This window comes from Rhinoraja longicauda, chromosome 18 (genome assembly GCF_053455715.1).
Source record: "Rhinoraja longicauda isolate Sanriku21f chromosome 18, sRhiLon1.1, whole genome shotgun sequence".
In the NCBI taxonomy this organism is placed as follows: domain Eukaryota; kingdom Metazoa; phylum Chordata; class Chondrichthyes; order Rajiformes; family Arhynchobatidae; genus Rhinoraja; species Rhinoraja longicauda.
The window spans coordinates 39,568,517-39,582,744 of record NC_135970.1 but is presented as its reverse complement, the minus strand read 5'-3'; the positions used below and the strand labels follow the sequence as shown (position 1 = coordinate 39,582,744).

Here is a 14,228-nt window from a genome sequence, read left to right as displayed (position 1 = left end):
CAGCTCTGACGACTATCATGCTCGCAGTCGCAGACAATGCTGCTTTAAAGTCTCGGTCCTTCCTTGTGCTCCTATGACATGTGTGTAAGAAGTAGGAGCAGTCGCAGAGCAGCACTGTTTGTCGAGCTTGCTCAACTGTTTGGTTAGGTCATGGCCAATTCTGTGCCTCAAGGCCATTTTTCTGCCCAGTTCACATTAAATTAGATTCCCCGAGTGAACAGAAAACCAGCAATCACAGACTTCAATAGATTTAGTCACGGAGCAAACAAAGCCAAAGTGTGGTGGGGGAATCCCAAAGATTTACTGCAGTCGCTGCACACAGTGATTTCTCCTCGCCTCACTTCTAACTCCCTGTGATCGTTGACGCCGACCCCAATAGCTGTACAAAGTCCGATTTGTATTGCACTTAGGTGCTCCAGCTGCTGGGAATACCATCGTAGCCTCCGAACGCCCATCAGAATTTTGAATGTTTCAATCAGATCATCTCTCATTCTTTTACAGAATCTGTGGAATTCTCTGCCTCAGACGGCAGTGGAGGCCAATTCTCTGAATGCATTCAAGAGAGAGCTAGATAGAGCTCTTAAGGATAGCGGAGTCAGGGGGTATGGGGAGAATGCAGGAACGGGTACTGATTGAGAATGATCAGCCATGATCACATTGAATGGTGGTGCTGGCTCGAAGGGCCGAATGGCCTCCTCCTGCACCTATTGTCTATTGTCTATTACACACCAGTGACTATCGGGCAATGTCTACCTCCCTTCCTCAATCATTTCTGGACATTCTACCGTCACCCATGTCTGTTCTTGTTACTTCATTTAATTCTATGGTCTCGTTTTCAACTCGACCATATAGGCCGGCGTAGTGTGCTGCTGGTAGAGCGGCTGCCTCACAACCAGAGACCCCAGGTTCGCTTCTGACTGCGAGTGATGTCTGCGTGGAGTTTGTACGTTCTCCATGTGACCAATTGGGCGTGGTCCGATGCATGTTATCTGTCTGAAGAAGGGTCTCGACCCCAAAACATCACCTATTCCTGTTCTCCTGGAATGCTGCTTGGCCCACTGAGTTACTCCAGCACTTTGTGTCTATCTTCAGTGTAAGCCAGCATCTGCAGTTCCTTTCTGCACAATACAATCAGCTGATCCTTTGCAAAGCCAACTTTTCCCGTGCCATCAAAAGCCAGAAGGCATTTTCTACTTCCTAATTGCTGCAGTGTTTAACTGGATCATTTTGTCTATGATATCGTATAACATTCCCAGCAATGCTTAATGCTGAATCAATGAATCAATTCAGTTTAACAGTTTCTGAATCAAACATACATGTCATGATCAATTTACAATTTTCACATATAATTGGCACTCAGGATATGTTTACCCTTGGGAAAGGTTTTGCCAAGTAACATGAATATTATATTACCAAGTCAATATATGTAATTCCGCTACAACACAATGGCCGTGCTGCTGAGAAACCAGGCCTTATAGAAAATTACATCGTAAAAACAATCCGAACAACAGAAAAAGGGGGTTTGGAGTTAGAGGATTTCAGAATCACCATAACAAAGTTACTTTTCCCGCAGGATCTTTAAATTATTACTACAGGATTATTACTGCATAAAAATATCCTAAAGGCTAATGTTACTTTAATGGAGTATTATTGCGCAAAAGTGTCAATTCGCTTGTCAATTTCAGTGGCGACGTGGTTAAAATAGCAGTTGAGGCAATGATGTACTGCAGCGAGGTGGCATGGAAGCAGTTTTTTTTCCCCTCGACATTTTTCTTCAAGACAGGTTTTTTTCCTGCTTGTCAATTTCAAAAGTAACTTTCGCTAGTTCCCGATTGATATTGCATTATAACCAGTCTGGTCTGTGGAATAAACAGTGTTGCCTGATTCATCAATCACGATATATTGAATTTGCGTATATAGAAACACGTGTTGTTTTTTTACTCAAAATCCAGTCTGAAGCCATCTCTTTGTTTCCATTTAAATTTCCGTACAATTACAGCCCCACTTCTGGCCAATTTTAATGCTGGAGCTAACAGCTTAAATATTTAGTTTGGAGGAAAACAGTAGTGAATTGAGCAAGATTAGATAAGGCCACTCCCACTTTACAAACATCACCAATATTTTCAAGTGATTTGATCAGAATAATTAGGTCCATTTGATTTGTTGCAGTCATTGGACTGACAGTTTGAAATAGAACATCTGACAACTTAAGGGGGAAAGGGGGTTGGAGTGGAAGGACAGGCAGGTATTATGCCAGAGTTTGTAGGGAAACAGTATGTGGAACTATATTTCCTCAAGAATAGCTAACAGGTTTGGGATCATTGCATGAATGTGGAATTCCTAAATTTACTGCTTGTTGCCAATCTTTTCTGGGCTGCTTCCCAACATCGGAACCCCCACTGCAGATTGCAGCTATATTACGAACAGTATCTCTCTTATTACTTTAGATACATGTTCTTAATTATCTAGGTATTTCAGTATTTGCTTTTGAAAAAACCTTTCAGTAATGTATTATTTTCATATCATATCATATCATATCATATCATATATATACAGCCGGAAACAGGCCTTTTCGGCCATCCAAGTCCGTGCCGCCCAGCGATCCCCGTGCATTAACACTATCCTACACCTACTAGGGACAATTTTTTACATTTACCCAGCCAATTAACCTACATACCCTGTACGTCTTTGGAGTGTGGGAGGAAACCGAAGATCTCGGAGAAAACCCACGCAGGTCACGGGGAGAACGTACAAACTCCTTACAGTGCAGCACCCGTAGTCAGGATCGAACCTGAGTCTCCGGCGCTGCATTCGCTGTAAAGCAGCAATTCTACCGCTTCGCTACCGTGCCGCCATAGCAAATGTTTAAATCCAAATGTTTTTTTAATGCAATTTGAGAGACATTCTGAACTACATATTTTTGACAGCCAGCTTGGTCATGGCTTAAGGTGATTCGGTAAGATTTCTTCAGCCCTTTTATGGGCAGGACTGGACACATGATGTTACTTACACTCAGCCCATTCCACCGCCAACTTAGCATTTCGCACCATCGGAAGCATCTACACGAGGCGCCGCCTCAATAAGGTCGCATCTATTGTCAAGAATCCCACCATTTGGCCCATGCCTTCTTCCCACTGCTGTCGTTTGGCAGAAGGTACAGAAGCCTGAACTCCCACACCACTAGGTTCAGGAACAGTTACCTTCACATAGCCAGCAGGGTCGTGAACCAACCTGCACAACTCTTATCCTACCTCAACAAAATAAATTAAGTCAACCCTTGCATTATCATGGACTTGTTTCCTAATTATGGCCTGCACCCGTTTCTTGATTTGTACAGTTTTTACAGTCTTGTATGATTTATATTTTGGGTGTTTGTGTCTCTGTGCCTATGTTGTTGCTGCAAAATTTTCATTGTACCTGCCGCTTACAGTATTTGTGCATATGACAATAAGCATGACTCAACTTGACTTGACATGCAAGGGTTGGCCCGGGAGTAGCAGACAATTGCAGATCTCACATGAAAAAATGCTGGAGTAACTCAGCTGGTCAGGAAGCAACTCTGGTGAAAAGGAATAGGATACCTTCACTCTCAGTCCAAAGAAGGGTCTTGACATGAAACGTCACCTATTTACTTTCTCCATTGATGCTGCCTGACCCACTGAGTTACTCCAGCATTTAGTGTCTATCTTCAGTGTATTACCAGCATCTGCAGTCCTTCTTATAAGAAAAGACGCCGGTCGTTTAAAATGAAGGTGTATCTTTTTGCAGATAGTGAATCTTTTAGTTTAGTTTAGAGGTACAGCGCGGAAACAGGCCCTTCGGCCCACCGGGTCCGTGCCGACCAGCGATCCTCGCATGTTAACACTATCCTACACACCACTCTAGGGACAATTTTTACATTTACCAAGTCAATTAACGTACAAACCTGTTCGTCTTTGGAGTGTGGATGGAAACCGGAGCACCCGGAGAAAACCCACGCAGGTCATGGGGAGAATGTACAGACTCTGTACAGGCAGCACCCGTAGTCGGGATCGAACCCGGGTCTCCGGCGTTACATTCTCTGTAAGGCAGCAACTCTACCGCTGCGCCACCGTGCCTATTCTCCAGCCTAGAGGGCATAATCGTTAGGTATATTTAAAGCAGAGGTAAATAATTTTTTGAAAGATTGGGGAATTGAGGGTAATGGAGAAGTGGAACAGAAGAGGAGCTAAGGCCTGGCATAAATCTGCAATTATCATGTTGACTGGCAGAGCAGTATTAAGGCACCAGGTTGCTGATTACCGATCCTATTTTCTAGTGTTCTTGTGATACTCTGAAGGTGGTTCAGACCTATCACATAAGTCAGTGGGGAGCATTGGCAGCTAACAACTGGCAAGAAATTCTGGTCCATTAGCACAGCGTTCCCTCTCACTTCAAGCAATAGCTGTGCAGATCTGCTTTTCTGTTACACTCATAGTAACTCAAAACATGGTGGAAAATGGAATATAGAGAAATAAAGTAATTTGAAGACAGACACAAAAAAAGCTGGAGTAACTCAGCGGGTCAGGCGGCATCTCTGGAGAGAAGGAATAGGTGACGTTTCAGGTCGAGATCCTTCTTCAGACTGAAGACTTAAGTCTGAAGAAAGGTCTCGACCTGAAACGTTACCTATTCCTTTTCTCCAAAAATCCTGTCGGACCCGCTGAGTTACTCCAGCTTTTTTTGTGTCTATCTTCGGTTTAAACAGCATCTGCAGTTCCAAAGTAATCTAAAAGTAATTTAAGAAAATAACTGCAGATGCTGGTACAAATGGAAGGTATTTATTCACAAAATGCTGGAGTAACTCAGCAGGTCAGACAGCATCTCGGGAGAGAAGGAATGGGTGACTTTTTGGGTCGAGACCCTTCTTCAGACTGATGTCAGGGGGGCGGGACAAAGGAAAGATATAGGTGGAGACAGGAAGATAGAGGGAGATCTGGGAAGGAGGAGGGGAAGAGAGGGACAGAGGAACTATCTAAAGTAGTTAACTATCATATCATATCATATCATATATATACAGCCGGAAACAGGCCTTTTCGGCCCTCCAAGTCCGTGCCGCCCAGCGATCCCCGCACATTAACACTATCCTACACCCACTAGGGACAATTTTTACATTTACCCAGCCAATTAACCTACATACCTGTACGTCTTTGGAGTGTGGGAGGAAACCGAAGATCTCGGAGAAAACCCACGCAGGTCACGGGGAGAACGTACAAACTCCTTACAGTGCAGCACCCGTAGTCAGGATCGAACCTGAGTCTCCGGCGCTGCATTCGCTGTAAAGCAGCAACTCTACCGCTGCGCTACCGTGCCGCCCTCAACTAAACATCACCTCACACCCAATCCTAGCCTCCACTGAACTTTACCTCAACCAAAGATACTAGAGGAACAAGGTTGACCACTCGACCCTAAAAACCGTAGTACGTCATGACGCCATTTTAGTGGGCAGAAACTTGCGGAAATCATTTAAAAAGAAAAATAACAAAAATCTGTGCATTGATAGATGAGACATATTCTGCATTTTAATGGTATCATCACACACACAGTTCCCCCACAACACTGATTACACTGCGAGAGGCAGAGCGAGCGGGGGGGGGGTTGCCCACTAAAATGGCTCCTTTGCGCACTACACTTCAGTACAGGCGATTTCAACGGACCGGTTCATCTTGTTCCTCCAGTATCTACCTAAAGTAGTTAACTATCTAAAGTAGTTAACTATCTAAAAGTAATTTGGTTGGTTGCCATATGGGGGGAAAATGGAGAGTAGATGTAGTTTGTGCTTAGTTTAGTTTAGTTTAGTTCAGAGGTACATCGTGGAAACAGGCCCTTCGGCCCACTGATTCCGCACCAACCAGCGATCTCCGCACATCAACACAAGCCTGCACGAGGGACGATTTTTACATATATACCAAGCCAATTAACCTCCAAACCTGTACGTCTTTGGAATGTGGGAGGAAACCGATGATCTCGGAGAAAACCCATGCGGTCACTGGGAGAACGTACAAACTTCGTACAGACAGCAGTCGTGGTCGGGATTGAACCCGGGTCTCTGGCGCTGCAAGGCAGCAACTCTACCGCTGCGCCACCGTGCCGCCCTAATAGTGAGAAAGTTTGAACAGATTATTTAAAAATAAACGGACCTACTGCCTCATCCATAATCTTCATGCTTTCAAATATCTTCCACCTCCTCGCACGTTTTTGTGGTCTAGAGATGCATGGCACAAACATGAAATGTAATTATACGCATAGATGCTTCTTGAGTGCTAATTATAATTGGAAAAGTAAATTGATTATGACAAAGAAGGTTGGTTTAGTAAACGTTACAACTGAATTGATTCATTATTTTGAGATACCGTACAATCTAATATATGGGCATGGTTCTGGAAAATGAAGTAAAACTTATTTCACATTTTCACTGTTATTATGATCGATTGAATGTGTTATTGAGATTTACTTGGCCAGAGTTAAATAAGTCGCTTGGATGTTTTCGTGAATTGATCCTTGCCTGTGCAAGATATGGAATGCACCCCATCCACACCTTCCACTCAATAAAAACTCATTATCAAGTAAGACACAAAAGATAGGAAACTGTTACTTTCTAATCTGCCGGCTCGACAAACAACAGATTTCCATTCACCCTTGTGAATGAACCACGTTTTAAAATGACAATTTGGCCAAGTTTCATGCAAACTGGCCAGCTCCCATGCTTTTCCAATGAGAATTTCGGATTAGGTAGAGCAGCAGATTGGATAGAGAGGTGTTTTTCCCCCCCTTCTGTCCCTGTCAAACATGTCTCCATGGAAACTGGCTTAGCCTCTTCCAGTAGTTGGAGATTTGATATTCATCCAAAACGATAGTACTGGCAGACTGATCCTTGTGTGTACATTTTACTTTCTCCCAGTTGCCCTTCAGGCTTTGTGTTGGTTTATTTTTTTATAGCTTAATTTACTAATCCGGACACTGGCTCTCCAAATTGCTTAATTCACTTCTTATAATCTAAATCGATGCAATTTTGGTGATATGTTGGTGGCCAGTTTGAATATATGGTTCAGATCAATTGAAAGTACACTCTTCCAATTGAAAATAAAAAGCAGAAGCAAAGGGAATAGGATTGGCAAGCAGCTTCAAGAAAGCACTGCAGAAAGCCCAAATTAAAGACTTGTTGGCACAACTTTATCATAATTTAAAAGTTCGGCAACACCAAGGCTGAAGGACAGAGGGAGAGTGCGGCAATGAATGGATTAATTTAACACAGTGTATCCAGATCTTGAACTGAGATCGCTCCCGTTTTCAATATGGACGAGTTAGATTTTTTATTTGGATACCTGGGATCTGGGTGTCACTGACAAGGCCAGGTTTATTGTCCATCTGTAATTGCAGTGAAGAGGTGGTGGTGAGGAGGAGTCCTTCGCCGGAAGTTTTCACAGTGTTGATGGGCAGGGATTTAAATCCAGCGGAGCAGCAATATATTTCCACGTTAGTTGAGGGCAAACTGGTGGAAATCAGCAGTTTGGAAGCTGCTGTCACGAGTAGTGTGGGCAAGTCTGAAGAAGGGTCTCGACCCGAAACGTCACCCATTCCTTCTATCCAGAGATGACGCCTGTCCCGCTGAGTTACTCCAGCATTTTGCGTTTATGGGCAAGTAACTACATTTTGTAGTTGATTGCACATTGCAGCAGATGCACTGGTAGTGGAAGGAATACGTATGTGTGCACGTATGTTGTTTCTTCACAGCGTATCATTGCATAAGTATTGCATATGGAAGCGACTGCTTGTCATTTTCATGCCAACTGCTGTTAAAGTGTTCTTAAGCTGTGTTCTTAAGAAACACCAATGTCTGATGACAGCAAGTCACATGGAAACAGTCCCCTCCCTCCCCCCATACTGTTTAAATTCCACACAGGATTTTTTTTCTGTTTGTCAATTCCAAATTAATTTTTAAGTGGTTCTCTATTTCCTGATCAAGGTTGCTTGCAATTAATTCTTCCCGCGTAATACTGATAGTGCTTCCTAATTCATCACTAGTGCAATTTCCGATTTGTGTCATGGAAACATGCAGAACTACCTGTAACTGGACAATTTTCTACATGGTTGGACAGGTGCTAGTACTGTAACTGCACTGAAACAGCTTGACTCGAAGTGCAGCTCGTTTTGCTGCATACATCTTCAGTACAACACTTGGGTAGCTGTCAAGGTCTGTAGACTTTACTGTATACAGCGCTGACAGCTTCTTTGTAATAAAATATGGAATTAATTGAACAGCTGGCGACTGGTTTCTTGGAATTCAGGAGGAAGCTGAGATGGATTATCTGTTCAGCATTTCGGCCTGAATGCTTTGGCCTTATCTTTAACACATAAGTAGGGCCCTATCACTGACGAGAATGGGGATGTTCTTGGAGCTTTTGTTTCTTGTTAGATGCCTAATTGTTAACCACCATTACAAATTAAATATGTGTAGGAAGGAACTGCAAATGCTGGTTTACACCATAGACATAAAATGCTGGAGTAAATCAGTGGGACAGGCAGCATCTCTGGAGAGAAGGAAGGTGATGTTTTGGGTCGAGACCCTTCTTATTAGATATGGCAGCACTGCAGATCTTTGATCTGATCTTTTGTCTGTGATATTACTTAGCTCTAACTTGCATGCTGCTTTTGCCAAATACTCCTATATTGCAGCAAAACAACAATCTGCTAGAAGAATTCAGCAGGTGAAGTGTGTTCTGATTTGCAGTTTCACAAGGCTTGGCACCTCATCTTTTATAAGGTGCAGGTACAGCATTGATTTTCCAGCATCCTTGGTTCCAGAGGCTTGCCAGATTATCCATTTTGCCAGACCAACAGAGTAATAATAATTCAACAATACACCACTGACCCACTAATTATAATCCTCCCGTGTCTTTAAAGCACCATGGACTGCTAGAAACATGAATAATTAACAATTAACAAAGAAGTAAACAATGAACTCTTTCAAGATAGCGCCACACGCAATGCTCGTAATGTTGGATTAAAGGAGGTGCCAGACCATCGGTTTCCAGAAAAAAGTAGTACCTGTGTCATAGTCATAGAGTGATACAGCGTGGAAACAGACACATCGGCCCAACTTGCCCACACCGGCCAACATGTCCCAGCTACACTAGTCCCACCTGCCTGCGTTTGGCCCATATCACCTCCAAACCTGTCCTATCCATGTACCTGGCTAACTGTTTCTTAAACGTAAGAATGTGTGTCAGGTACTACTCCCACCAAACCTTTCTACACTCTTCGTTGAACCAGGGGTGATGAGTTTTGAAGAATGAGAAGTAATCTTATTGAAACATAGAGTATTTTGACTTTTCTAAATGGGGTAGGAACAGAGCTGACGTTTTCCCTAGCTAATCGAAGTCTGAAAATAGGAGGTTGGCCATCCAGAGAGAGATGAGGTTTCCTCACCCAGAAGACAGTGATACTTTGAAATTCTCTACATCAGGTGGCCATGGAGGTTCAGTCATTGAGTATGTTCCAAGGCAGAGAGATAGATGTTAAGGGAGTCAAGACATTTTAGTCAATACTGGAATGTGACGAACCCACTGCCCTGTTCTTTGAGATGGACATCTCTTGCCTGCTAAGTCTCACTTGCTAAATTGTCAATAGATATTTGATAGCCATATCCCTTCACTGCACCAGTCTGGTCTAGTATTTAGTATAAAGCAAGTCATGAGCTCCAAATAAAATCTGGAAGAATTAAGTCATTAAGATGAACCCTGCCTCGTTGTTTGTACTCTTTCAGTTCTTTTGGCATCTTCCTCCAGTTTACAAGTTCAACTTTCGAGTTCACAACATTTCTGTCAGCACTCCCATTCTTAATGCCCCATCCACAGTTCTATTGCCTGCAAGTAGATCTTTGATGTACCATTGAGATATGTACTGTCCTGGTCCCCAAAGCCTCCAAGATAGATTTATGTGTTTAAACCCTTTCATCCCTTTTTCCAATCTCTCCAAGCCTCTGAACTTTATTCCTCCAACCTTCACCCCTTCTTCCCTCCCAAACCATCATAAACAGTCTTGAGAAATTGATGTGAGATTGTTGTATAGCTTGATAATTTCAAGAACAAAAGGTGTCCCACCTTCTTGCTGTAAGTGAGCTTCTGTAAAAAGGAGTGGCTTGCTGAGTTACTTATAAAGGCATGAAGAATCAATCACACAATACAGGCTAGAGTCAGAGCAAGTAAATGGCAAAGTCTTTTTCTCTGAAAAAATGTTTGTGAGCAGGTTATGCACTTTTCAAAAAAAATGGAAGCCTTTATATTTTCTGACTTGTGCCCATAACTAACAATATCTACTGAATTAAACGTAACATGAACCTAGGGATTTGAACTATGACTTCTAGTTACTTGTTCAGCATCAGTAACTACATCAATATTATTCCAGGTCCTTCCACAGTTACCATCTGAACGCACGGCTGGTTTCAAGCTGTGGTCTGAGACTTCATTTTGTAGCTTGCACATCTCTCCTAATGGACAGGCAAAAAAGATCAGCTTCTTCAATTGGTGTTGCGGGCACAGTGCCCGCTCCTTGGGGCTGGCTTGCACCACATCCACTTAATATATCTACAAGTGAAAAAGGTAACTTGCCCATCTTTATTTATCTGCCTCTTAAACCAACATGCACTTGTCCAATCGTTTCATGTTCAATTACTACAGTATTCCATATCTGCCATTTCCATTCTCTTAATTATCTAATTGCATGAGCAATTCATCAACTTTTAGGATTGTTTTTTAATGTTGAATTTAAATTGTATGATCCACATCCCAGGCTTAAATGTTTACGATTTCTTTGCAGCAAATCAATAGATGCAAATATGGCGTTCCAGTGTTTGCAAATTCACAGACATTCAGCACAAATTATGACAATCATGGAAAGCTGAACATTTTCAATCATGCTGTTTTGGGATTTGTAAACTTTATTTCCATTAAAATACAGACTTACAGTCTAATTCGTAGCTTTCAGGTGTCATATTTGCAAAAATAGTTCTATTATAGACAAAAACTAAATGTTTTGCATTTTGGTCAACAGAAATCAATTGCCTCTCAGTCTTAATACATAAACTTGTTATAGAAATATCAGGTGTGCAAGGAGATGATGGAAAGTTAAACATGGAGCAAAACAGGGAGGAAAGAGTGCAAAACAGCAACGTCCTGTTGTAACGACTGCCTGCTGTTGTAGCAGGTAACAATAATGAAAGGTGAGGAGTCAGGCTACATACGGTAAAATGTAACTGAGGCTAAAGCACTGACTGTTCATCGCTCCCAACCCTGGCTTGGCTAGCCATGCCAGGGTTGGCCATGAGGTAGAGCATAACCAGGCAAAGAAAAAAAAGACTCGCTACATTGTAGAAAATAAATGAAGACTGCATGCTTACTGTTCCCAACACAACATTCTAAACCTTCTGCCACCAACACGTTTGAAGCAAATATATACCCCATGTTCTATTCCACACAGAGAAAAAAGAAAAAACCTGATACAGAAAATTAGCCCCTTTATACGTAACGGGAACAAAACATATAAAATACTACGTGAATCAATAAATATATACATGTGGGGAGGGCAGGTTTGATTTTTTTTGAAATGTTGATAACATGTTCTTTTGCCCTCACAACCCCTCAAATAAAACATGCTTGTACATTTTAACTGTGGGCGTCACATGTTCTTTCTGGTGCTATGACCATCCTTATGCCAGGAGGAGTCGAGAAGCAGAATGTTACAGATACCTTGTAGATGGACATTGTAGAATGGGATCAAATGCCCTGTTTGTCATTGACAGCTCGCACAATGAAGAGATATGGCATGAGCTTTGGAGATGATGGGGTGGGGGAGAGGTGTGGGGGCTGCAAAGTTTTGTAGAAGCACATATCTTGCTGGCCGCCCTTTAAAACAAAACATACACCGTGGCAGTGTGTCGAAACATGTCCAGGTATACTTAAATCATGATGAATTTTTTTTAAAGGAAAACATACCCTACAAACTGCTTCACTTAGTCGGATTTGTCCTTTTTTTTGGATGTAAAGTGAACCTTGCTGGCCACGGCTGAACCGACAGCACCAACACCGATGGACACGGCGGACATGCTCCCTTTCACCAAGCCAACGCCAGCCGCTGGCACCGTGGTCACTGCCGTCTTGGTTAGCTCCAGGCTCTTGCTTCCAACCCAAGCAACGCCCCCGAGAGTGGCACCCACCGCTCCTCTGGTCATGCTGTAGAGGCCTCCCGTCATCCTCCAGATCATTCCTGCCTCTTGTACGGCAAGCTCCTTCTTTGACTCTATGGGAATAATGTTGTAAAAAAACAGATTGCCATAAATAAGACCAGGCACATTGAAACAAGTAATACATTCATTTTAAGACCATGGTTTGTAGTTTAGTTTAAAGATACAGTGCGGGAACAGGCCATTTGCCCATCGAGTCAGCGCCAACCAGCGATCCCCCGTATATTAGCACTATCCTACACACTAGGGATGATTTACAATCTTTACCAAAGCCAATTAACCTACAAACTTGTAGGTCTTTGGAGTGTGGGAGGAAACCGGAGCACATGGGGAAAACCCATGCAGTCACAGGGAGAACGTACAAACTCCGTACGGACAGCACCCGTAGTCAGGATCAAACCTGAGTCTCTGGCGCTGGAAGGCAGCGACTCTACACCACCACTGTACCACCCCAATGGAAATACTTTTTTAAAACTGCGATATATTTAAGATGCTAATCACTCTCGTTATAAAGGACCAAAGGGGGGGGGGGGGGGAGGGGAATGGTGTCCGTTATTGCCGATTGTCCACCGCAAATGAGTAAGGTATTATCATTGTATGAGTAGTAGAAACAAAGGACTGCAGTTGCTGGTTAATACACAAAAAGACACAAAATTCTGGAGTAACTCAGCAGGTCAGACAGCATTTCTGGGGAACGTGGACAGGTGGACACGTGGACAGGGTCAAGATTCTTTTTCAGACTCTTGGACTGGGGTTGGAATCCAGGTGGGTTGACAGCCCCGGCCTGCTGGTGGCTGGGGAGAGGTGAGGGAGGACCAGTGGAGTCAATGGTCGCAGCTCACGGGTGGTTGGAGTGCAGGTGAGGGTCAGCGGTGGCGGTGGGAGACGCTGCCTGGAAGTGGCCAAGGGAGCTGTGTGGGCCGGAGGTGGTGGCAGAAGCTCCGGCCTAGAAGTGGAGCAAGCCGAGGGTGACGCAGGAAGCTGGCGCTGTAGGCAACGTGTGATGGGGATGGCGCGGGCAGCTGTTGGCCGTTCAGTCTGCTATGACCACAATCCGTTATGAAATGGTCCGTCAAAAGGAGGATTTACTGCACATGTAAAGCAAAAAAACATGAATGCAATTTCAGTTTACTGGTGTGATTATAATACCAAATTCAAAGATGAAATAATGCAGGCAGAATTAAGGTGACCAATAATTGTTCATAGTTTCATATTCCATGAAGAAATGAAACTTTGCTGACTCACATTGGTTCTTTTGCACCAGAATGTATTAATGACAACTCGCATTCTTATCAAGTGCCAAGTGAATCATCGTCTATAAAATAAGGTAAGCCAGCAACTTGTCTTGGGCTAGTTTCAGAATGCTTGTGTCCTGTGCTGTCAAAGGATTTTCGTTTGCTTTGCGATCACACACTGATGTTTTGTTCTCAGGCTTTTTATTTCTCCACAGAAATAATAATAACAACGTATTTAAAGCATTCGAATTGGATGCTAGGACCTCAACATATAAGAGTCAGGTTTTCAAATTTTCAATAACAAACCAGTTTCTCATTTAGTCTTCAGACGGGCATTGGGATAGGTTAATAGTACCCGTGGAATAACTATAAGAGGCAGCTAGAGAGATTAGGTTTAGGTTTGAGTTTATTATTGTTATGTGTGCCAAGGTATAGTGAAAAGGTTTTGTTTTGTATGCTATTGTAACAGTTCAGATAAACTATATTGAGAGAATAAGGCATATTAAGGCAGCTGGGTCTCCGATCTCCCTTGCCTTTTGAAATGGAGCATCTATATTGCCAAAGGTAAAATAAAATTTCTAACTTACAAATTATTAATCCACAGTGCAGACTGAAATGTAACATCTCAGTTGCTTACTACACGTTGAGTTGTACTTGGAATTGACAATTTGCTTTTGTAATAATTATTCACTTTAATAAAGCACCCCAAACTGTTTTGCAGGAATACAGGTATT

General features: G+C 42.8%; 1 protein-coding gene across 2 annotated transcripts in view; it reads right to left on the bottom strand.

Moving 5' to 3' along the window:
• Window positions 1–10,934: 10,934 nt before the first annotated feature.
• Window positions 10,935–14,228, bottom strand: part of LOC144602427 (transmembrane protein 263) — a 125,514-nt gene continuing 122,220 nt past the window's right edge. Inside the window, exons 3-4 of one of the 2 annotated variants that reach the window (XM_078415545.1) lie at window positions 12,012–12,315; window positions 10,935–11,921 (exon numbers count right to left, since the gene is read on the bottom strand). In XM_078415545.1, coding sequence (XP_078271671.1) covers window positions 12,029–12,315 — 287 coding nt within the window. In that variant the 3' untranslated portion in view covers window positions 10,935–11,921; window positions 12,012–12,028. Of the gene's footprint in view, window positions 12,316–14,228 lie in introns of both variants that reach the window. The other variant, XM_078415544.1, reaches the window with a different exon arrangement.